The sequence below is a fragment of the Dasypus novemcinctus genome, chromosome 6 (genome assembly GCF_030445035.2).
Source record: "Dasypus novemcinctus isolate mDasNov1 chromosome 6, mDasNov1.1.hap2, whole genome shotgun sequence".
Taxonomy (NCBI): Eukaryota; Metazoa; Chordata; class Mammalia; order Cingulata; family Dasypodidae; genus Dasypus; species Dasypus novemcinctus.
In genome coordinates this window covers 38,909,244-38,931,278 of record NC_080678.1, presented here as the reverse complement: position 1 = coordinate 38,931,278, position 22,035 = coordinate 38,909,244, and the positions used below count along the sequence as shown (strand labels likewise).

At 49.6% G+C, this 22,035-nt stretch overlaps 1 protein-coding gene across 4 annotated transcripts in view; it reads left to right on the top strand.

Moving 5' to 3' along the window:
* SH3PXD2A (SH3 and PX domains 2A) overlaps positions 1-22,035 on the top strand; it is a 238,317-nt gene that overhangs the window by 72,075 nt on the left and 144,207 nt on the right. For all 4 annotated transcript variants that reach the window (XM_058298626.2, XM_058298624.2, XM_058298625.2 and 1 more), the window contains exon 3: positions 13,027-13,102. In XM_058298626.2, the coding sequence (XP_058154609.1) occupies positions 13,027-13,102 (76 nt within the window). The remainder of the gene's footprint in view (positions 1-13,026; positions 13,103-22,035) is intronic.

The following is a 22,035-nucleotide window of genomic DNA, read 5'->3' as shown; positions in this document are numbered from 1 at the left end:
TCCTGGTTACCTATCTTTGCTTATTGGCCAGACTTGCCATTGGGACATGCTTGGTAAAGATTAGATGGAATCCTTGTGACAAAACAGTGAGTGTTTCTCAGACTTTGATGGCCACATGAACTACTTCGGGGTCTTGTTAAAATACAGATTCTGTTTCAGGAAGTCTGAAGTGGGCCTTGATATTTTACCTTTCCACCAAGCTCCCAGGTGAGGACAGTACTGCTAGGATCATGCTTTAAGTAGCGTGGGCATAGGGTATTAGAATGATAAATTTGAAGTCCCTGGATAATATTCTTCTCCATTCCTTTGTTTCTTCCTCTTTCCAAGTGGGACCTTTCTCCCAGCTGGTCATAGCTCCTTGTGACCAGGTGGGTCCTGGGCAGAAAGGCCTTTGACCTGGGGAACGCAGGCTCCGTGTGAGGAACGCTAGTCCAGCACCTCCCAGGAGCTGCCCAGGAATAGCACCAGCTGCCTCAGAGAGGTGGGGGCTCCCCGTTACTGGAGGTGCCCCCACAGGCCTGAGTGGTCATGGGCAGGGGTGATGATGCCTGTGTGGGGAGAAGGCCCCTCCCTACAATTTAACTTTGTGTCTCAGCGTGTGCTTTCTACAAACTGGTAGAACCAGGATCCCAAGTTGTGGCTCGTTCACCACGTATGGTGACTTTTAAAGGTCATCTGGCAAATCCTCCATCCCCACCCTTCTTGGTCCTTCCAAGGGAAAGCTCAGCCTGCTAAATACTGTATGTGTGATTTCGTAGGCAGAGCTGTTTGGGGGTGGGAGGGGGTGGGGCCATGGCTTGGGAAATAGTTCAGTCATGGAGGCAATGGAACTCCTGGTTTAATTGGGTCTAGGGTTAGGACTCCCGGGAGGGTTCTGCCTCTTCTACTAAGTCTTCCCTCTTTCAGTTTGGCTCTGAGGACCTTGACTGAGTTCCTCTGTATTAAGAATAGCCAGAACAGGTAACTGCTGGGTAACAAACTCTCAGTGGCTTAGCATAATAAAAGTTTACTTCTTGCTCAAGTCACAGTTCAAAGCAGGTCACTGGAAGGCGCTGCTCCAGAGAGCATTTGGGAACCTGGCCTTTTCCCTCTAGTGACTCCATCCTCCATGGAACTTACACCCAGCCAGGAGATGAGGGAAGAAAACACACTGAGGATCGCTGGGAGATTTTATGGCCTGTGCCTAGAGGACGCATAAGTCACTTCTGCGCATATTCTATTGGTTAGAATTCAGCCACTTAACTGTGTCTTCCAGCAAGGGAAGCTGGGAAATGTAGTCTATTTTTGTGTCCAGCTATGTGTCAGACATTGTGATAAACAGTGGAAATATTAGACGCAGACATTTCTTCCAAGAAGCTCACAGGCGTTTGAAGGGAGACAGATGTATAAACAAATTAATACAAGACAAGTGTGGTAGGCACCATTCTTGAAGCGTGACCCAACTGTGGAAGGCAATAAATGAGAAATAAGCCTGTGGCAAAGGCCTCAAGGTGGTGACACTGAGGAGTTACACAGGGAGGGACATTCCAGGTAAGAGGAACAGCATGTGCAAAGGCACAGAGCTGCAGAACAGCAGGGGTGTGTGGGGGTGGCAGCACATGTGACCTGAGGGGTTAGGGCAGAGGTCATGAATAGGCTCCTGTCCCGTGGGAGGCAGAGAGCCAACAAAGAGTGTAAAGCCAGAGATGAAAACATCAGATGGGAGCAAACAGCAGCATTGCTGGAGGCTGGAGGTGCTTAGCACTCTTCTTACTGCAACTCAAAACGAGGCTTCATGTGTGATTTAGTCTGTCAAGTTAAGTTCCTACCAGGGGAGGAAAGTGAGGGAAGAGGACCTGCCCAAAGTCCCATGGTTCAGGCAGTGCTCCTGGCAGACCTGCCTGGCTTCTGCTTGGCCCACCTGTTGGCGCACGACCTCACTGGTGGGTTTCCAGCTTCTTTGAGGAAGCTTTTAGCTCCTCTTTCCTGAGTTCTGGAATGACCCAGACAGGCCATTGTTGTTTCCTGGGAGGGCAGAAGAGGCTGGTGCTGATCAACAGCTCCAGGGTCACTGGCAAGCTCTTGGGGCGGGAGGGTTCTATATTGACCAGGGCAGAGTGACAGTGGAAGACCTTGCCTCTGTCCACTCAGCCCCAGCTTTCTTCCTTAGCCTGTTTTTGTGTTTTTGTTTTATTTTCCTTTTGCACAAGACTTTGGGAGGTATGATTGGGAGGGGGCCTGGAAGTACCTTGACCCATTTGGCCTGGAGTAAAAGAAATGGAGAAAGTTGACACTCAGAGAAGGGGAACTAGGAAGGCTTCTTACACAGCTTCTCTTTCCGGGAGGCACATTGGAGACTGGCTCTGGAATCTCCTTGCCTTCAACAGCAGCCTGGGTCCAGGACAGTGAAGATCTGTGCCAAGAACGAGCCATCTGTCTGTCTGTCTCATTTTTTTGGTTGGCCCTCCGAGGTCCACCTGGGAGAGAAAGCGTCAGGCAGATTTGTGGGGAGGATGTGTGGAAATCTCAGACACAGTCTCTGGTGAGGCTAGGGGATAGCTAGAGACCCCCAGAAGTTTCTTCCTCTCACTCACGCTTAAGCACCCCTTAAAGAAAACTGGGTGACCACAGCCAAGCCCTGCCAGGAAACAGCCCTGTGTGGGCAGCCTTATCTTGGGCTGGCCTCATTTGCCATGGGAGTGTCACTGCCACCACCCTAGGCTGGCACCAGGATTTTACTAGCCATCCGTCCCACCCTCAATGTCTCTTTCACCACCGCTCCATCCTATATACTGGCCAGATGCATCTTTCTAGAATTCTGCTTTCACAGCATTGCTCTTTTGCTTCCGGGGGCTCCTTATTGCCCAGAGGAGGAAGTTCAGATTCTTTCTTCAGCCTCGAGTGATTCTCCAGCCCTGGCCCTCACAATGCTCAGCTCTCACCGTCCTGCATCCGGCAGGCAGGTCAGCCAGCAGCCAGGGCCTGACCCGCTGGGGTGTTGGGTAACAGACTGAGTATAGCTCCAGTCGAGGAGCAGGAAATCGTGTCTCAGGCTCTGTGAGGCCTAGGAAGGCCAGGCTCCGAACTGATGTCGTCAGAATCTCTGGCCCGATCCCCTTGGTCACTAGGGTTCTGATAGCCCTGGCACCATGCCCTTCCATTTTGGCCAAGGAGACTTGAAGTCGCATGGGTGCTCTCGTGTTGGGACAGGGTTCAAGAGGCTTAGGACAGGAAGGGCTGTGAAGTTACAGGTGAGGGACCCTGAAGGCCTTTCAGCCATTGGCTGAGGTAAGGGCTGGATCAGCCTGGGTGACGAGGAAGACCTGGAGGAGAGGTTGGAGATCAGAAGAGATCACCTTGGAAATGGTGGTCCATTTATGGAGCTAGCCAGTCTTGCCTATATTATCCCATATAATCCTCACCCATGGTGAGGGAGTAATTTCTCTTGCCCCCGTTTTACAGATGAGAAAACTAGGGCACTAAGGACACTTCAGTAGGAGGGTTTAGAGCTGGAATTCTAACTTCTACCGCTAAGTAGAATAATAATAGGGCTAAGAGGATGACTGCTTCTGCTGGTTCCTGTGTGCTTGGCATATGTTAAAGAGCTTGACATTTATGTTTTCCCTTTTCAACTTCACTTCAGCTCCCAAGCAGGGGAGAAAATTGGCTTCACCCTGTTTTACAGATGAGCAGACCAAGGCTCAGAGATTAAGTAGGAATAATTGCATTTGGCATTTGACAGCACTTTCTTGTGTGTCTTCTTACTGGATCTTTACAACATCTGTGGGGGGCAGGCAGGGGAGTATTTCACAGGCGAGATCCCTGCCGACCAGAGGGTCCAAGCCGCTCTCTCCAGCTGCCCAGCAAGTCTCTGATGGGCTGGAAGTGGAGCCATCCTCTCTTGACTTCCATTGGTGCTCTTTCTCCTGCACCAAAGCATGGGCCAGCATGGTGGAATGAGCCCCCTGGGTAGGTTCTGGGGGTGGCAGCAGTAGCTAGCCTGCTGGTAGCCAGACGCCAGATAGAAGCTTTGCCAGACTAAGGAGGTCCCCTGGAGTGGCTGTGTCCTGCGCACCTGTGCTTTCTCCGCTCTGGGTGCCTCCCCCTGCAGGTGCTGGGCTCTCAGCCAAGCCCCACCATGTTTAATGGGCAGCCTCCATGCACCCCGTGTCATGCTGGGAAAACCAGAGGCCTGCCCCTGGCCCACCGCATACACGCCAGCTGGGCCGTTCCTCAGGGGCCTCTGGACACTCCCAGCCAGGCTGAGGGGCTAAGATACCTCCAAGATGGGTCTGCCCCTCCCTGACCTTGGGGTTGTAGTTTCCTAAGCACTTTCCCCGGCATTCAGGACACAGCCTGGTGTCCTAACTTAGATGATAGTGATAATGATAGTAGCTTACGGGGCCTCTAGGCTGTGCCAGGCTCTATGCCAAGCAAATTTTCTCCTTTTCTCCTCTTACCAGCCCTTTCAAGCAGAAAAGAAAAGGGATTTGAATTCTGACCTGCCTAGCAATGCTTTATTATTATTCACATTTTCCAAAATCTGGTGCTGTGTTCCAGAACACAACTGCTCTGTGTTCAGGAAATGACTTTTGGTAGTAGATGGGTAAACTCTACATCTTAATAGTTTTGAATTGTTTTAATGTGTGCTGGAAAACCTAGATATAAGAGCATTGGTAAACTTATGCTTTTATGGCTCTCACCACTTTGCATGTGGCTAAAGTAAGTATTTATGTTTTTTCTAGACAGGGACTCCGAAAAAATATTAGGTAAGTCATAGTCGTGGCTTATTCACATTATTTCCAACAAGAAATCTGACTGTAGGGATGAGGGCCCATCGGTGATTGGTATTTGAGAGACCCTATCTGTTCTATCCTGCCTCCAAGAGAGAAATGCATAGCTTTGGGAGCCCAGTGATTGCCTCAGTTACTACCTTGCTGGGTGTTACTGGGCAAGTTACCTAACTTCTCTGTGCACTTGTCTCTTCATCTCTAAAACATGAGACTTCGTTCCTAGCTTGTGGGTAGGTTTGAAGATTTAAGGTCATGTTTAATCTTTAATTGCCTACCATAGCACCTGGCACATAATAATTGCTCGATATTTGCCTCATTACATTGTTCTGTTGTTTCTGGTTGTTATTCTGTTCAGTTCCAGTGTTGCTATTGTTATTCTAATCCTATTGGATTCTCATAACAGCCCTGAGAGGCGAGCAGGGGAGACCAATTCACTGCCCTGTGGAGAGCGCAGTCCCTGGCCACTTGCTGTGTGCCATTGGTTGTGGTGCCCATCCAACCCCCGGGTCCGCTTGGTCTTGATATCTCAGCTCTGGGAGGTGGGGGGAGCCCTCCTAGCACAAGGTTTGGTGAATCAGATTCTGAGTCAAGGAACCCTTGTTTGCGAGTATGTGCTTCCAGTTGCATTTCTGCACTTGGCTGTGGAGCTACCTCTTCCTGGAGAGGTGACCTTGGAAAAGCCAAGGCCTGACTGAGGCACGTGGGCTCCCTGGACAGGCTGGTGATTTCATGTTCCCTTCAAACTGGTCCCCTTTATGCATGTGTTCAGAATGTCATCAGCATCAGTGTTGTGCTGTGGAAAGGTGGCAGGGAAGGTGGAGAAGGAGCCTGGTGGCACCCATAGTCTCCTCTTGTCCTGAGCTGTTCATCTCCAGACCCTCAGCAAAGCAAAGGACCATCCCATCACCAGAGCCAGCCACCAAAGAAGACCGTATACTGAGTTTGCCAATACTTGAGAAGTACCTGGGGTGCCAACCTGCCAGCCCCCCACCCAGGGACTCCAACCACATGCAGTAACAACCCCAAGAGAAGTTCTGGAAATGACATTTTCTCTGTCTCGTCGAATTTAGGATAACTTTAGGCTATGCTTTAGGATAATTCCCCTTGCAGGGTGGCACACCAGCCATCTGCCCTCGTCCCGCTCTTGTGCCAACTGTGTGGTCATCCCTAAGCCATTGGAATAAATGATCAGGGCCTCCACCCTAGGACCCACCACTTTCTCAGGCAAATGGCAGCATTTCATGGAATTCAGGAGTAAATGAATTAACTCCAGTCTAGTTTCTTCATTATACAGTCCTGACATTCCCACTGCCAAACCTTTGTACTTGCATTCCTCCTTTTTTTCCAGCCGTTCTTTAATTCAGGGCCTAGATCTGATGTCTCCTCCTCTAAGAAGCCTGCTTTGCTTGCCCCGGCCACCATGTTCTTTCCTGAACTCCTCTCAGCAGGTTGACACTCATCTAACACTGCTAAGTAAATCCTTTGTGCATGGGCGGGTCTCCCAGCTTACAGTCACATCATGAACCATGACTTAAACTCCTGAATCCTGCTCGTGGAGTACCTGTAACACCATACAGGCTTGATTGAGAAGGGGTTTAGAGTCCTGAAGCCTTGCATGCTTTCCAGAAAATAGTCAAAGAAGATTTCCTGGACTTGTTAAGGACTTTGGAACCTAGATCAGGCTCCTTGCCAGAGTTGGGGTGTGTTCCAGCACCCTGTTACTTGACTTCAGCATGGCCCAAGGCTCTTGCCCCAGCACCTAAATGCATCCCAGTGCAGGCAGCTCCATGCCAGGGCAAATGGGTCTTCTCTGCCTCCTGTCTCTCTCCCGGCTGCTGCCTTGGGGATACTTGGGGTATCGAGTCTGTTCCATGAAGTGCTATAGTGATTTTGACAGAAGAGCAGATTTGAGGGGACCCTGTGCTCCTCCTGCCCACCCTTCCTCAACCTCGCTTTGTCCTGGGAACTTTCTGAGTGACTGCATGTGCTGTCCCTTTCTGTTTACAGAACATGGCACTGTGTGCCCTTCCTGTGTTCTCATATCTTCGCTGGGCGCTGCGTCATCTTCCCCCATGGAATAGACAAGGAAACACCACTCAATGTGGTGGTACAGTTTGAGAGCCCACTCTCCTGACCTAGTGCTCTGCTTGGTGCTCTTTGCTTTTGCCCCTGGGGGGTCAAGGAGGGGGAGGGAGTTTTAATGAATACTCCTCAGGTGGAGGCCAGTGCTGGCCAAGTGTTTCGTTTGCCCCAGCTTCCTTCTGCTCTAAGCCCCATCCCTCCCTGGACCTCTGTCCCCAACCAGGTCTGTTCTCTGCTGGCTGTCCACACTCTAGAGTCTTAGGGTCTTGTTTTCTCTTTTAAGGCCTAGGGTGTTAGACCTTCTAGGGGCTATTTTCTTTCTAATAAGGGCATGAGAACCCTTCAGGTTCCAAAGGTGCATCTCGTAAAGATTCTCTTGGATTTTGTATATAACTCCATATTGATTGTGAGTACTGAGGATTTTGTTTCTTCCTTCCCATTCTTTATGCCTTTCATTCATCTTTCAATACCTTGTCAATACCTTGTCAAAAATGATACATTGACAGTGGTACTGCAGGGACAGATGCTGGACATTGTATGTCCTGCCATGGCCCACTAGGTGGACTGGGAAAGAGTATAAACTAAATGTAAACCACTATCTATGTGGTGCAGCAGTGCTCCAAAATGTATTCACTAAATGCAATGAATGTGCCACAATGATGAAAGAGGTTGTTGATGTGGGAGGAGTGGGGTTGGGGGTGTTGTAAATGGGGCCCTCATATTTTTTTAATGTAACATTTTAAAAAAAAAAGACATGGTAATAGTGGGCAGCAACCTTGTTTTGTTCCAGTGTTTCATCGTTGGGCATTGTTTTGGGTATTTGGACATTTTCAGGTTAAGAAAGTTTACGGCTATTTCTTGTTTGCTAATTTTTAAAAACTCATAAATGGATGTTGAATTTTGTCAAATACTTTACTTGTATGGGAAAACCTTATAATTTGTATCCTTTATTTAATAATGTGGTGAAGTTACATTATATTAATAGATCTTCTGATAAGTTAAGATGTAAAAACTGTAAACCCTACAGCAACTATTAAGAAATAACTCAAAAAAATATGGTGAAAAAAATCATTAAAGGAATTAAAATGTAACATTAGAAAATAAGAGCTCTGTAGTGGCTAGACTAATATCAGACAAAACAGACTTGAAATTTTAAAAAATGTTATTAGATAAACGGGAAGACATCCTATGTGCATGGATCAGATGACTTAATATTGTTAAGATGGCAGTACTGCCCAAATTGATCTACCACTATCAAAATCCCAGCTGGCTTCTTTGTAGAAACTGACAAGCTGATCCCAAACTTCATGTGGAAATTCAAGGGACCCTACATAGCCAAAACAGTCTCGAAACAGAAGAACAAAGTTGGAGGACCCACACTTCCTATTTCCAAAGCTACAGTGATCAGCACAGTGTGGTACAGACATTAGGATGGACATATAGGTCAAAGATAGAATATTAAGAGTCCAGGAATAAACCCATACAGCTGATTTTCAGCAAGGGTGCCACGACCATTCCTCTTAGGCAAAGGGATGAACTTGAAATGAGTACATCACAAAAGACTCTGTGACAAATGGACATAGAGAATTCAACAGGAGTGCTATTGAAATTCAAGGAAAGGAAGTTTGACTTTAGACTGGGATGGTCAGAGGAGGCTTCCCAATGTAAGTGATGCTTGGTAAAATGGAAGGGAAATGGAGGCCATAAGGGATGTAAGAAAAGCCATGCTGATCATTGTCGCTCTGTCTCTGCAATGCTTACTGATGTGTCCCCAGCATCTAGCACAGTTAGATGCTATAAGTAAGCACTCAGGAAGTTGAATGAGCAAATGAATCCTGAGGTTTCCCCTGGTCCTCAGGGAGGCTGGATGGCCTTGCCTCTTTTTACAGGGCAAGGCTTGGTTGAGGAATCCACCAGCCTCTTGTAGTACTTCTCTGGTCACCAGGATTAAGGGTTGAGGATTGGGATCCCAAAGCGGAAGTCGCTGGCAACTCTGCCCTCTCGGAAGGACAAGGAGTCAGCCTGTTGGGTTACAGCTGTGCCCCAGCTGGGCTCAGGGCCCGCCCTCCTCTCTCCCCTCTGTTTATTGCTGCCGAGCCCTGCCCTGGGAGAGATGCAGAGTCAGCTTTCTCTGGCTCGGGCCTGCTCTTGGAGCTGAGCTGTCCTGTATCTCTCACACTATCCACCCCTTAGACAAACAGCCTGGCGCCCCCCACACACTGCGACGTTCTGATGTGGTCACAGAGAGCTCCGTTAGCCAAACGCCTTTCACTGCAGGAAGGACCCTGGCCACGGGCCCTGGTCTGCTTCCAGCCTGAGTCTGGCCCTTGCTCGAGTGACAGGAGAACTCACTTCCTCTCTGAAAAGGTGGCTGATGCAGAATTCTCTGCTAGAAAGAGCTTTCCTTCCTCACTGCCCAACATCCCACAGCCCAGGTTCCTCCTTGAGGAAGGCCTGGTTGGGTGTATTCGTGGGCGGTGATTGCTCAAATGATTCTTTTAGCTCACCCAGCCCTTCAAGTTGGGCACCATCCAGGTGACAGGACCCACTTTGCAGCCTGCCTGGTCCCCTGAGTGGGGTGACATTTGGATGATATGTCAAGCATGGCCCACACCCACCATTCTGCCGAATTGTAGGCCTTTGTGAGCCCCACACTGCCAGCGTGAACTCAGCTGGACCACCTTTATTTGGTCTACTCAGAGTCTGAGCGAGGGGATTTGCTTTCTTTGAAGGATGACCTGTGGGCAGAGAGAATGTCACCTGCAGCTGGTTAGTTCTGCTCCCTTTTCCCTTGGCTCTTAGAACAGGGGATGGCAGGGAGGGCAGATGCAGAGGCTCTGCTGCCTTAGCCTTCGCTGGGTGTGAGATTAGGTGGCAGGCGTGGCTGTGCTTGGCACCCAGGGGCTGGGCCTGGAGGGAAGCAGGCCTGCTGAGGGTTAACGGCTCTGGACAGGACCCACGGACCCAGTGCTCTCAGCCAATAGACTTGTCTTGGCTTCAGGGGGCTCCAGACTAAGCCAGAGATGGGAGAGAAGGAAAATCTGTTACAGAAGAAGGAGGTGGGAGAAAGGCTGGCTGAAAAACACCCCAGGAGGCCCTCCCCCTTACCTGGGAAAGACTCACATCTGCCCCCTTATTTGTGAGGCTAGCAGATGACCCCTGCCTTCCGGCAGGTGCTTGAACCCGTGGAGGAAATTCAGACTGCCCTTTGGCAGGGATGGCACAGGGAGTGTGGCTGTCACTTGGCCAAAATAGAGCCGGCTTCCCATCCTCTCCTGCCATCCTCAGCATTCCCCTCTTACCAGAATCAGCCCAGCAGCCGGGGAGGGGTCAATAAACGATAGCCCAGCAGACACTGGAATTCCGGGCCGTCGTTAAGAATGCTGATGTGGAAGGATTTATGGACATGGACAAATGCTCTTTATATATTCTAAAAAGATTGGTGACCCCTGTATTCCTTTCCGAGGGCTGCTATAATGAATTAACCACAAACCAACTGATTTAAAATAGCAGAAATATAGTCTTGCGCGGTCCTGGAGGCTAAGTCCGAAATGGAAGGCAAGACGCGCTCTCGCTGAGGGCTCTAGAGGGGAATCCTTCTGGGCCTCCTCCAGCTTCTGGTGGCCCCAGGCGTTTCTTGGCTTGTGGTGGCATCACTCCAGTCTCTCCTCTGTTGTTTCCCTGCGTCTCTGGCTCTTGTCCAGATGTCCCTCTTCTTATAAGGACACCCACCCGTCATACTGGATTTAGGGCCCACCCTAATCCAGTATGACCTCATATTAACTCGCTGCATCTGCCAAGATCCTATATCCAAACAAGGTCACATTCATATGTACCGGGGCTACAACTTGAACACATCTTTTTAGGGGACACAGTTTAACCCACAATAAGCCCACTTTATTTACACGTACAGAGAAATGTCTGGAAAAGATGTATGTCAAAATATGAATGTGGTTTTGTGGGAGGGAGAGGGATTATGAGTGATTTTTATTTTCCTTTTGACCAACGATTGCATCTCTGATTCTAGGGTTTTTTCCCCCTCTATGAACATGAATTACTTGTGTAATGCAGAAGCAGAATTTACAAAAAAAAAAAAAAAAAAAAAAAAGAATATGGGTGAGGAAAATGGGAAAGGGAACAAACAAGAGTTCTGCTCTTCGATAATATGAATTTAAAATTTTACTCTTTAAAAAAGTCATAAGTACAAGTTTATGATATGATGGCCCAGTGGCCATATTTACACCCAGCAGGCAATCCATGAATGTTTGAGAGATGGAATTAGAACATAAAGGTTTGAAAAATCATGAGCCAGCATTTGTCAAATAACAGTCTGTATTTGGAGAAGTGAAAGTTAATAATGGTGCAGTTTCTGTCTTGTTTTGAGTGGAATCTGCCAGTGACCCACCCTTCATATGTGGGCTCTAAATAGTCTGTATATATTGGGTAATGACTGCACGAAAGAGAATCTAAAAATCATGTTTTAGAAGTGGATGGATGGATGGAGACATGCACACATATACATACCACGAAAGAGAATCTAAAAATCATGTTTTAGAAGTGGATGAATGGATGGAGACATGCACACATATACATACACATACACAAATGCACAGAAACGTGCATACACATGTGAAATCTAGCGTGGGACCACTTTTCACCACCTCCAATGCTAACTCCTTGTTCCAAGTTGCCATCAGTGGTCTCCTAACTAGTCTCCCTGATTCCGCCCTATAGCCCATTCACCACCTTGTAGCACAAGCCATCCCTTTAGAACATGAACCAGGTCATCTCTTGCCTCTGCACAGAACTTTCCAGGGACTTCCTTCTCAGTCATGAAAAACCCAGAGTCCTCAGGTCAGCCTCGAGGGCCCTCGGGGCCTGGCCCATCCTTGCCTTGTGGATCTTGTCTCTCCCTCTGCCCCCTGTGAACTGCATTTCAGCCACACTGACTTTTCAGATTCTGCACTTCCTGTATCTGCTGCCTGGAACTTTCCGCCCCCCAGTATCTGCATGGCTTACATTCTGGCCTCCTACAGGTTTCTGCTGAGTTGCCGTCTTATTCTTAGCGAGGTCTTCCTCACCACCCTTTACAAAATAATAACCCCTGTTCTGCTTCAACCTTATTCTACTTCATTTTTTCTTTGTAGCACCCATCTCTCCCTGGTATATTATGTATGTATTTATTTACCATCTGTCTCCTTCCACTAGAAAGTAAACTCCATGAGGGTAGGGTCTTTGTCTCTTTTCTTTACTGTCATATCCTCACTGCCCCTGCCTCATGCTCTAAGTAGGTGCTCAATAGATGTTTGCATGCATGCATGAATGAATGAATGCCCTGCAGATGTGATGTGACTGATCCTCCTCATTTCACTGATGAGGCATCTGAGGCCCAGCTGAGAAGGGTTATAGGTCTTGTCCATGGCCACATGGCTAAGGCAACTGGACTAGATCCTGCCTCTGTCCACTCCAGCTCCTGCCTCCCCCTTGCCCTGGCAGATTAGCCACACGCCCAGGGGCCCTGGGCTTGGTCGTCGTGTCTCCTGTGTAATTTTCCAGTATATATAAAATTCCAACCCAGAATAGCAGAAGGAAAAACAGTTGTTTCTCAAGAACCCTGAAAACCCTTCCAGTGGGTTTTCCCCTGGAAAAAGAGCAGCAGTCTCATGGTGGGAAGGCAGGAAACAGAAGAGGAGGTCTTTTAGCAGTGGGGCCAATGAGATGGATTTGGTTTTGCAATTAAAATAACATCTGGGTCTGTTTCGGCAGAGTGGTTCTGGCAGGTGGGTGGTCTGAAGTACCAGGTGGGCCTTCCCCATCCTGTCCCAGGAGGGTTTGGGAAGATGAGTGGCTGAAGGGCTCACCCCAGCAGATGGAGTAGAAAGAAACTGGGCCCCAAGCAGCCTCTGGAAAGCCCACCTGCAGCCTTGCTCAGGGGCATCTCCAGAGACCTCCTCTTACGCCCCCATCTCCTCCTCGAGGTTGTTCAGGCACCCTCTTTGATGCACAGAGAGCTCTGGCCTCCTCCCCCTCATGCCCCACATGGTTTGTTAATCATCTGTGAAATGAGGGATCTGAGGCGTCACTCAACCGTGATGGCTCCAGGGGCCCTGGAGCTGCGGCATATGGTGGGGATTCCACCTCCTGAATCCTGTCCCTCCATTTGGCTTCTCAGATGCAGCTTTTGGATAAGTTCCCCATTGAAGGTGGCCAGAAGGACCCCAAGCAGAGGATCATCCCCTTCCTCCCAGGTAAGCTTCGGATGGCCCTGGTGGGGAGGGGTGCCTAAGAAGAGGCTTCTTTTGGCCAAGAAAAGGCTGACTCCTATGCCAGAAATTCTGGATGGGGTGGGCCTAGGAATCTGCGTTTTAACAAGTTCCACGGGATTCAAAAACCTTCCATTTTGGAGGCTGCTGTCCTTAAAGTAGCTTTTCTCACCATTCCACGCCTATCTCTGCTGGTCCTTGACTACGTGAAACTTCTGGTGAGTCTCTCAGGTTCTTGGACTTTACAAAAAGCACAGAGACCAGTTTATCCTATGAAAGGATGAAGAATTGCCAGGGAGGAAGCTGGAACTGTTTCCACTGACTCCTACTCCAACCATAGATAACTGTAAATTGCACATACTTCCCAGGTTTAATCTCCTCTAATCCTCAAGTCACCATTATCTAGATGAGGCAGGGAGGCTTAGAGAGCTTACACTGTGCATCGAGCAAGTTGGCAGAGGCAAGATTTGAACCCAGGTCTGCCTGACCATAAAAACTGGGTCAGTAACCATTACGTCACTTGGAAACATGTTTAAAGCCATCGATTATGTTATATAATTTAGAGGAAAATGTCTCAGGCCTGTCCTAAGATGCTATTACTATGATGTCTTGAATTTGTGTTGGATTTATAGCTCACAAAGTGCTTTTTAAATTTATCTTTGCACTGAGGTGTGTAACGCAATTTTCTCTTGATGGAGGAATATGTCGGGGTTCAGAGAAGTTAAGCAACTTGCCCAAGGTCACAGTTTAAAAGTGGTAGAGCTACTTTTGGAGTGGACATAGCTCAGCAGCTGGGCACTTGCTTTGCATGTACAAGGTCCTGGGTTCAATCTCTGGTACCTCCTAAAAAGAAAAAAAGTGGCAGAGCTGAGGCTTGAGCCCAGACCTGCTGCTCCAAATCTGGGGCTCTTTGCCCTGAGCCATGCAGTGATGCTACCTCCTGGCTCTCCCCATCCTCTACTTTCCCCAAGCCCCAAGGAGCAATACTGGTTCCCTGTGGAATTCCCGATAGGCTCTGCCTTCTGAACCTGCATCACCCTGGGTGAATCCTGGCCCCCGGACCTCCACAGGCTGGCCTCCAGGACGAGGGCAATCAGCAGGACCTTTGCGAGACTCAGGAGCTGAGTGTCACTAATCCCTGGCCCACCACCAGTTTGTTGACCTGGAAACAGACCTAGGGGCACTGCCCTCATGGTTCCTGTCTGAAAGGGGGTCCTCACACACCTGCAGTCTCAAAAGCAACGACGGCACGTGGTGCTGGCTATCTTCAGTCTTAGGCTAAAGTCCGAGAGAATGAATTTAGCTACAAGGAAGAACTTCCAGATTCCACAGCGTAGACTAGACCAGAACTAGTCAGTGAACTAGGGTGGGGATCTCATCCCCGGGCTCCTTCTGTGCAGGCAGAGGATTGCTTCTCCTTTCGTGGCCTAGGAGTTAGTGCCTTGCTAGGCTTTGCACTGGGTCTTGAGGAAATTTGGAGTGTCTAACATCCAGGTTTGTCATAACCTGAGATGTTGCTCCAGCCCAGTGTGGCTGCTCTGCCCACCACAGGCCTGGGAGGTCATGGACACAAGTGTCCCAGAGCCCACCTGAGGACCATGTGGTGCCCATTGCCAACAGTGGACCTGGCCTCCGGGCATCAAGGCTGCCTATCTGCTCAAGAAGAACAGGCTTCTTAGAGGGGATGTAGCTCAGTGGTTGAGCTCCTGCTTCACATGTACAGGGCCCAGGTTTAATATCTTATACCTTCTAAAAAAAACCCAAGAAAAATAGCATTTAGCAAGTATAATTTAACTCATTCCAAGTGGTTGTAGCTTAGTGGTAGAGCATCTGCTTTGCATATACAAGGTCCCTGGTTCAATCTCTGGTACCTCCTTATAAGAAGAACAGGCTTCTTATCCCACTCTCAGACAGTGCTCCAGGAACAGAGTGCCTCGTTATCAGTCAGCGAGTGGGTGTTTACAAGGGACTTATCTGGGCCAGGCCCAGGAGTGGGGCCTGGGGTGGTCTGGTGAATAAAGGGAAGTGCTGGGTTTGCTTCCCCCACCCGAGGAAGTCTTGGGCTAGTGAGAGAGACAAGGCGAGAGAGACAAGGCTTACTCAGAAATCAGAACGATTTGAGTCAGGGTGTAAACCTTGGCACCACCATGCCGTTCAGAGTGTGGTGGGAGAAGGAGCTCAGCAAGCCTCAACCTCGCTGTGAGCTGAGAAGTCAGCAAAGGCCTCTGGAGAGAGGAGGCTAGAGCTGACCCTCCAAGGATGGGCAAGGTGCAGACAGCGGGATGAAGCGCAGAGCTTGTGTGCTACTGCACCCATAGGCTGGTGTCTGGGTGGTCCGCCTACATTTCCAATTGTGTTAACCTCTCCATGCCTCAGTTTCCTCATCTAGAAAACAGAAAGAGTAACAGTACCCATTTCATGAGGTTTCTGTAAGGATAAAATGAATTAATACGTCTTAGGTTCTGTGGTGGCTGGGAGTTATGTACCCCAGAAAAATAAGTTCTCCATCTAAATCCGTTCCCGTGTGTATGAACCCACTGGATATAGGATCTTTTGAAGAAATTACTTCAGAGAATGTGTGGCCCAGCTGAATCAGGATGGGCCTTAATCCTACTACTGGAGGCCTAATAGAGAAGGCCACAGAGAGAGATGCCACAGGAAACATCCAGAAGACAGAAGTCAGTGGAACCCAGGGGAGAAAGGAAAAAACACCGCTGCGTGCATTGCCATGTGACAGAAAAGCCAGGAACCCTAAAGTTTGCCAGTCAGGAGATACCAACCCAGGAGGAGGCAAGCCTTCTAGCCTCTGAAACTGTCAGCCAATAAATTCCTACTGTTAAGCCAACCCATTGGTTGCTCTTTGTTTTAGCAGCCAGGAAACTGAAACCGACTGGCTCTTAGCAGGTGCTAAATAACTGTTAGCCCTTATTATTCCCAATTTCTTACACAAATCTGGCACTGACATGCACACTCACATATGTGGCCTCATTTTGGTGAGGTTTTAGCCCACATTTTGCTACCACTCTTAACCCTTTCAAAGTCTACCCCTTCCTTAGCTTGGAAATAAAGGGAAAAGATTGCCAAAAAAACACAAAAAACAATCCAGCACAACTAGGACCAAGCTAGGGTAGCTGAGTGGGCATCAGGCATCAGTGGGCACCCCAGAACCTGGAATCACAGGAGTCCCCAGGAAGAGAGGCATGTCCAAGCAGGACAGTGTTGAACATTGCCAGTCTGAGGATGGGTCCCCAAGGAGCAGAATCTGAGACAAGGATTTTTATGCTGTTGACTCTCAGGTGAACTTCCTATGGAAGTGAGGGAGACAAGACAGGGTAGGGGGGAAAGCAAAGCAAAGATGGGGCTTCAGCAAAGCCTAGCCTCGGCCTCACCGCATGGGGAGCTCTGGAGGGTGAATAGCACCACAGAACTGTCCCATCTTAGGGAACAATTTTCATACCCCCCAAATCAGGCAGCCACTGGGTGTTGTCTGCCCCTTCTTTCAGGGCCATGTCTCTGGAGAAGGGGGCAGCTGTGGGCCTAGCAGCTGAAGGATAGCAGCACCAGTTGGCACCCACAGCATCTGCCACATCTCCTAGCGCCAACCTGAGCCTTCTCTGCCTCCCTGCCTTTCAACTAGACTTTTTTTTTTTTTTTAAGATGTATTTATTTAATTCTCCCCCCTCCCTCCACTCTCTGTGTCCATTTACTATGTGTTTTTATGTGTCTGCTTGTATTCTCATTAGGCAGCTCCAGGAACCCATCCTGGGATCTTCCAGCGTGGGAGAGAAGTGATCATTCTCTTTTGCCACCTCAGCTCCCTGTTCTGCTATGTCTCTTATTGTCTTTCCTCTGTGTCTCTTTTTGTTGCATCATCTTGCTTTGTTGTGTCATCTTGCCACACCAGCTTTCTGTGTTGGCCAGCACTCCTGCATGGGGTGGCAGTCCCACGTGGGCCAGCTCACCACATGGGCCAGCTTGCCCTCACCAGGAGGCCCTCGGTATTGAACCCTGGACCTCCCATATGGTAGACAGGAGCCTCGTGGCTTGAGCCACATCCATTTCCCTGAGCTGGACTTCTGATTCCCCCCAGCAGTGACTCAGCAGACCCTCAGCAAGTTCAAACATGCTGAGGTAATCCAGCTGCCCTCATTCTTACAACCCCTGGGGAGGGTTAGCCGCCTTGGGGGCAGCTCTATTAGCACTTTGCCTTACCTGGAATTTCAGAACAAAGAGTACCGCTATTTCCAGAGTACCAAAGAGTACCTGTTATTTCCAGAAATGTCTCATTTTTTGCTTTGGAGATGCCAGCATGTGATGAGCATTTCTTCTGCAGTGGTGCAGGGTCTGGCTGATGTGCCTGGAGTGTTAGGCTAGCCACGGGGCTTTGGCCCATGGCCGCAGGCTCATGGCCGGGGGCTCATAGAACTTTGGCTGGCTGGTGGAGGTGATAGAGAAAGTGGAATTGGGAGAAGAGAGGGAATCCACAGCTTGGTTACAAGCCTGCTCATTTGCCAGTCAGATCCTGGCAGAAAATCCCATTTGTGAGCCATAAATCTCAGCATCTAGGATCAGGCTTGTGCCTGGGGGGTGTTTGGCCCAAGTTCAGGGTCCCCCTGTGGGTTTGAAAAGTGGTGGGGGCCAAACTCAGGGCATCCTTCCTGGAGAAGCCTCTCCCAGGCATGGTCCTGGGGTCAGAGGGGTATTCTGCAGCAGCGCTAGGTGGGAAGAAGGGCTTGGGGTGTGGTTGTGAGAGCAGGGCCTCAAGGTGGTGGAGGGGAAGCGAGAACAATTCCTGCATCTGGTGCTCTGGCAGGAGACTGAGGCCTGCCGTCGTTGCACATGACCACAAATCCCGTATAAACGTAAGGATAGGAACTACCCTTGCTGAGGACCCCCAGTGGTTTTCACCAGGGCTGGGACCTGCTTTCTGGGCTCTTGGGATGAAGATCCACTTGCCTGAGACCATAAACCCATGTGAAGCCGGAGGAGCCCAGGGGAGGAGCGTGAAGAATTTAGGAGCCCCATGTGGGCCACTATACTGTAAAGGTATGTGGCATTATGCCCAATTTAAGGAGAGACCAAATCACTTTCCACCGTCACATAGTCATCACCCAGCTTCCCCCATGGCAACACTTTATTTAACTAGAGTACAATATCAAAACCAGGACATTGGTATTGGCACAATTCAATTAACTAGACTACAGACCTGAGTAATTGATTTTATTTGAGGAGATGGAAAGTGTTATTAAACAAGCATGCCAGCTGGTCTTGAGGAAGGAAGCAGTGGCTTGACAACAGTCCCTCCGAAACTCCGTCCCAGGTCTGATCTCTTGGCATTCATACTTCCAAGAGAAAGCATGGGTAAACCCTGCTGTATAGTAAAGACATTTCCTGAAAACTTCTGTATAAAAATTCATCTTTTACTTGTTCTAAGTGATTTTGTATTTCAAAGAGACATGTGATAAATCTTTTTGCAAAGCAGAGAACCCCTTTTAAAAAAAAGTAATTCCTCTTTCCTTGATTTATGTATACTTTAATAAGTTTGGGGCTTTCCTCTCCTGCCATTGCTAGAAAGAGAGAGGAACCAGGAACGTGGGGATTTAGACAGTGGCATTGATCCCAGTGATATCAGTGTTGTCAAGAACTGTGAAGAGTCAGATTTTACCCTACTTGCAAGTCAGTTAACCTACCACAGGTTCACAGATGCTGGCAGATGATATGAGCCTCTTGGGTCAGAGACAAAAGACTTCATTATGTATTTATTAGTTTCCATTGTCCCCAAGTCAATGGGGGTCATGCACACAGGCCCAGGCAGATGCCTGCACATGCAGTGTTTGCTCTGGAGAAAGATACTGTATCTCCCAAGGCAATAAGCAAACCTTGCTGTTTATTCCAGAGAGAGATGCTGACTCTATCTGCTAAGGCCGTGTACCTTTGAAAAGATGGTTCCAAATAAAGGGCGGTTAGTGCCTTGCCCACAAGACATGCAGAAATAGAAGAGACCCATGGACAGCTATCTCCCAACAGATGAATCCTGTGTATTTTGGGATCTCCTGCTTTTTGGAGGGTGGGCAGAAACTTTATTCTTTAAGGTATTGGACCAGTCGTGGTGGGGTCAGCAGCCTCTCAGGGCAGCCTGTCATTCACATGGAACTTTCTGCCTTGTTTTAAAACACTGTTGTGGAAAAGCCATCTCCTGTTATCCGTCCTGGGATTGGTGTAGACTTCCTGTGTATTCTGAGTTTGCCAGCCTGAGGAGGCTCCCTGGGAGGAAATGATCATTATGGAGTTAAGTCCAGCATGTAGCCACTGATGTAAAAAACAAATAACTGCAGCCAGGGACTGAGGGACTTGGGAAGCCGGGCAGCAGAGCCAAAAGAGCTGCGCTCTCTCTGCAAAGACTGTGCGAGGTCTCCTCCCACTCACAAGCCATCTGTGTCTGCATGCTGGCTGGCGCTGGACCTCTGGGCTTCTAGAAAGTGCCCCCTCCAAAACAGCCGAGTCAGCCCCACCCATGTGGCCAGGTACAGAGCTGTACATGTTCCAGGGCTGATGAGTCATGGAGAAGCCAGGTGTCTTAGGGAGAAAACTGAGCCTGTAACCATGAGCAAGCTAAGTGCTGTCAGCCTAGAAGCTTAGAGGGGGTGGAATTCTAGACGCAGGCAGGCTTGGTTCTTTTGTACCAGCCTGGCCACTTTACATATCGGCCCTTGAATTAAAGAGGCAGTTTGGAGCCCCTGTGCAAGAGGGTGTGGGTGAAATGCAAGCACATCCTCTGGGGCCTTCCTTTCCCTGCGCCCCACCCCCTCCCTGTACAGCAGATCCGGTGTTTGTTCCAGCACCAAAGGAAGCTGGGGATGGGAGGTCTTTAGCCAGTCCTGGTTCACCGCATGGGGAAAAGCCAGCCCTCTCCCTGGGCTGGGGCCTTTCTGCCTGTCACCAGGCACCCGCCTGGGAAAGCCCTCCCCGAAGGGCCTTGGAAGCTCTGAGGAGGCAGAGCCTCAGAGACGCTGGCAGGGGTTGCAGGCCCCCAGGAAGAGGGGATGAGAGGTTCCTGGGTCCTGCTTGGTGACTCGGGATTGCAGGAAACATCAAGCCTTCCCTGCAATGGAGAATGTGTGACGGAGAAGGAAAACTAGGGTCTGCTGGGAATGCTGGGGTTTTAAAAAGGCCGACAAGATTGGCCTGAGAGGCACTGTTGCTGTTTTCAAAGCAGCTTTCCTCCAGCCCCCCGTGGTGGTGCTGGGTCTTCTCTTGCTGTAATTACCCACCACCCCCACAAGTCCTCCCACTCTGTAATCTCGCGTGGGTGGTTCTTGGGGCCTGCTGTCTGCGCTGACTGAACACAACATGGAAGAGCTGCGCTCATTCCTGCTGCAAATCTAGGCCCTGTGGAGACAGCGGAGAACAAGGTAGACCAGGTCACTGTTCTCAGGAAGTTCACTTTCCTGGTGGGGGGATGGGGATCAGAATGCAAACAAAGTAGTTTCTGATAGTGGTAAACGTTAGAAAGGAAAAGAAGGTAATATGAAGGCAGTGTGCCTCGGGGGTTCTGGGATTAGGGGTGGAGAAAGACCTCTTTGGCAGGGGTGACATCTGAGCTGAACCACAGGTGATGAGAAGGAGCCAGGCATGGCAAGATGAGGGTCCAGGAGTGCCAGGTGGAGAGGACGGCAGGAGTGGTGACTGAGTGGAACCAAGAATGTGTGTGTTTGAAGAACAGCAAGAAGCATGTGAGTGGGGAGGGCTGAGCTACCACAGAAGGCTGTGCAGGCAGAAGGAAGTGGAACCCCAAGGCTTCCCGTGTACACGAGGGAGCCAGGCACTCAGCCAGGCAAAAGCTGTGCGGTCCTGGTCTAGCCACGTGGCCTCCAGTGTGTTTCCTCATCTGTCAAATGGGGATCACCGTGGAAGTCCCTTCGTGGAAGGGGCTGTGGACTGCAAAGTGAGCAAAGCTTTTTGGGGCTGGAGACGGAGCCAACCTGCCTTTCCTCAGTGGCGGCTTTGCTACAGGATGCCAATGTGGGGTTTTCTTCACTCCCCTGCCTTCAACCTGCCCTCCCACTGTGCTGATTCAGCTCTCCCACCACACCCCCAGCTTCACACCTTGCTCTTCCTTCAGTGCCTGTGACGACTTGCAGAGCGGCAAGGAACTTGTTTCTGAAGAGTTGGTAATCTGGACGGCTGGCCTGGGCTGAAAGGTGGAGAGTGGGCTGAGCCACCCGGGACTCAATGTCACGGTAATATATCTGGGTCACTAGCTTCACAGGCTCTCAGCTCCAGAGCTGCCAGATCTCGCTGGAAATAATGAGGCTTTGCAGGAGGCAGCCACCCTTGCCAACATGCAAAATGCAAGATTGCCTTGCGTGTTGGCAAAGCCACCAGGAGGTGATTGGAAATGATTTTGGTGTCCCTGTGTGCTCCTGACCTTCCCCACCCTCCTATCCCCTGGAAATAGTTTCCTTACCTGATGCCCAAATGAAAAGGGCCAAAACCTTTGGCCCTCTTTGAAAAGGGCCAAAACCTTTCATTCCATGCTTAGGGGGGACAGTTACACTCTGTCCCCTGGGAGTGGTGTAGATGACAGACAAGGCAATTACCTGAACCCAGGTTTTAATAGAGGCGAGAGAGCAAGAAGGTGTGAGCTGGAAGAAGGCATGGGGCCTTTCTTGGGGGCTCTGTGAGAAGCTGTTAAGATGACATTTGTGAAAGCTTTCAGTGTGGCTGCCACACGGGATACAAGGCAGGGAGTCGGGGAAGGAGAGGTTAGCAGGAGGTAAGCTGGAGAGTTCAACAGGGCCAGGCCAGGCAGGTTTACATGGACCAAGTTAAGGGGTGAAGGTTTTACCCTGTGTGCAATGAGAAATTCCTGAAAGGTTAGATAAGGCTCAGGGGCAACATTTGTGTTTTGAAAGGAT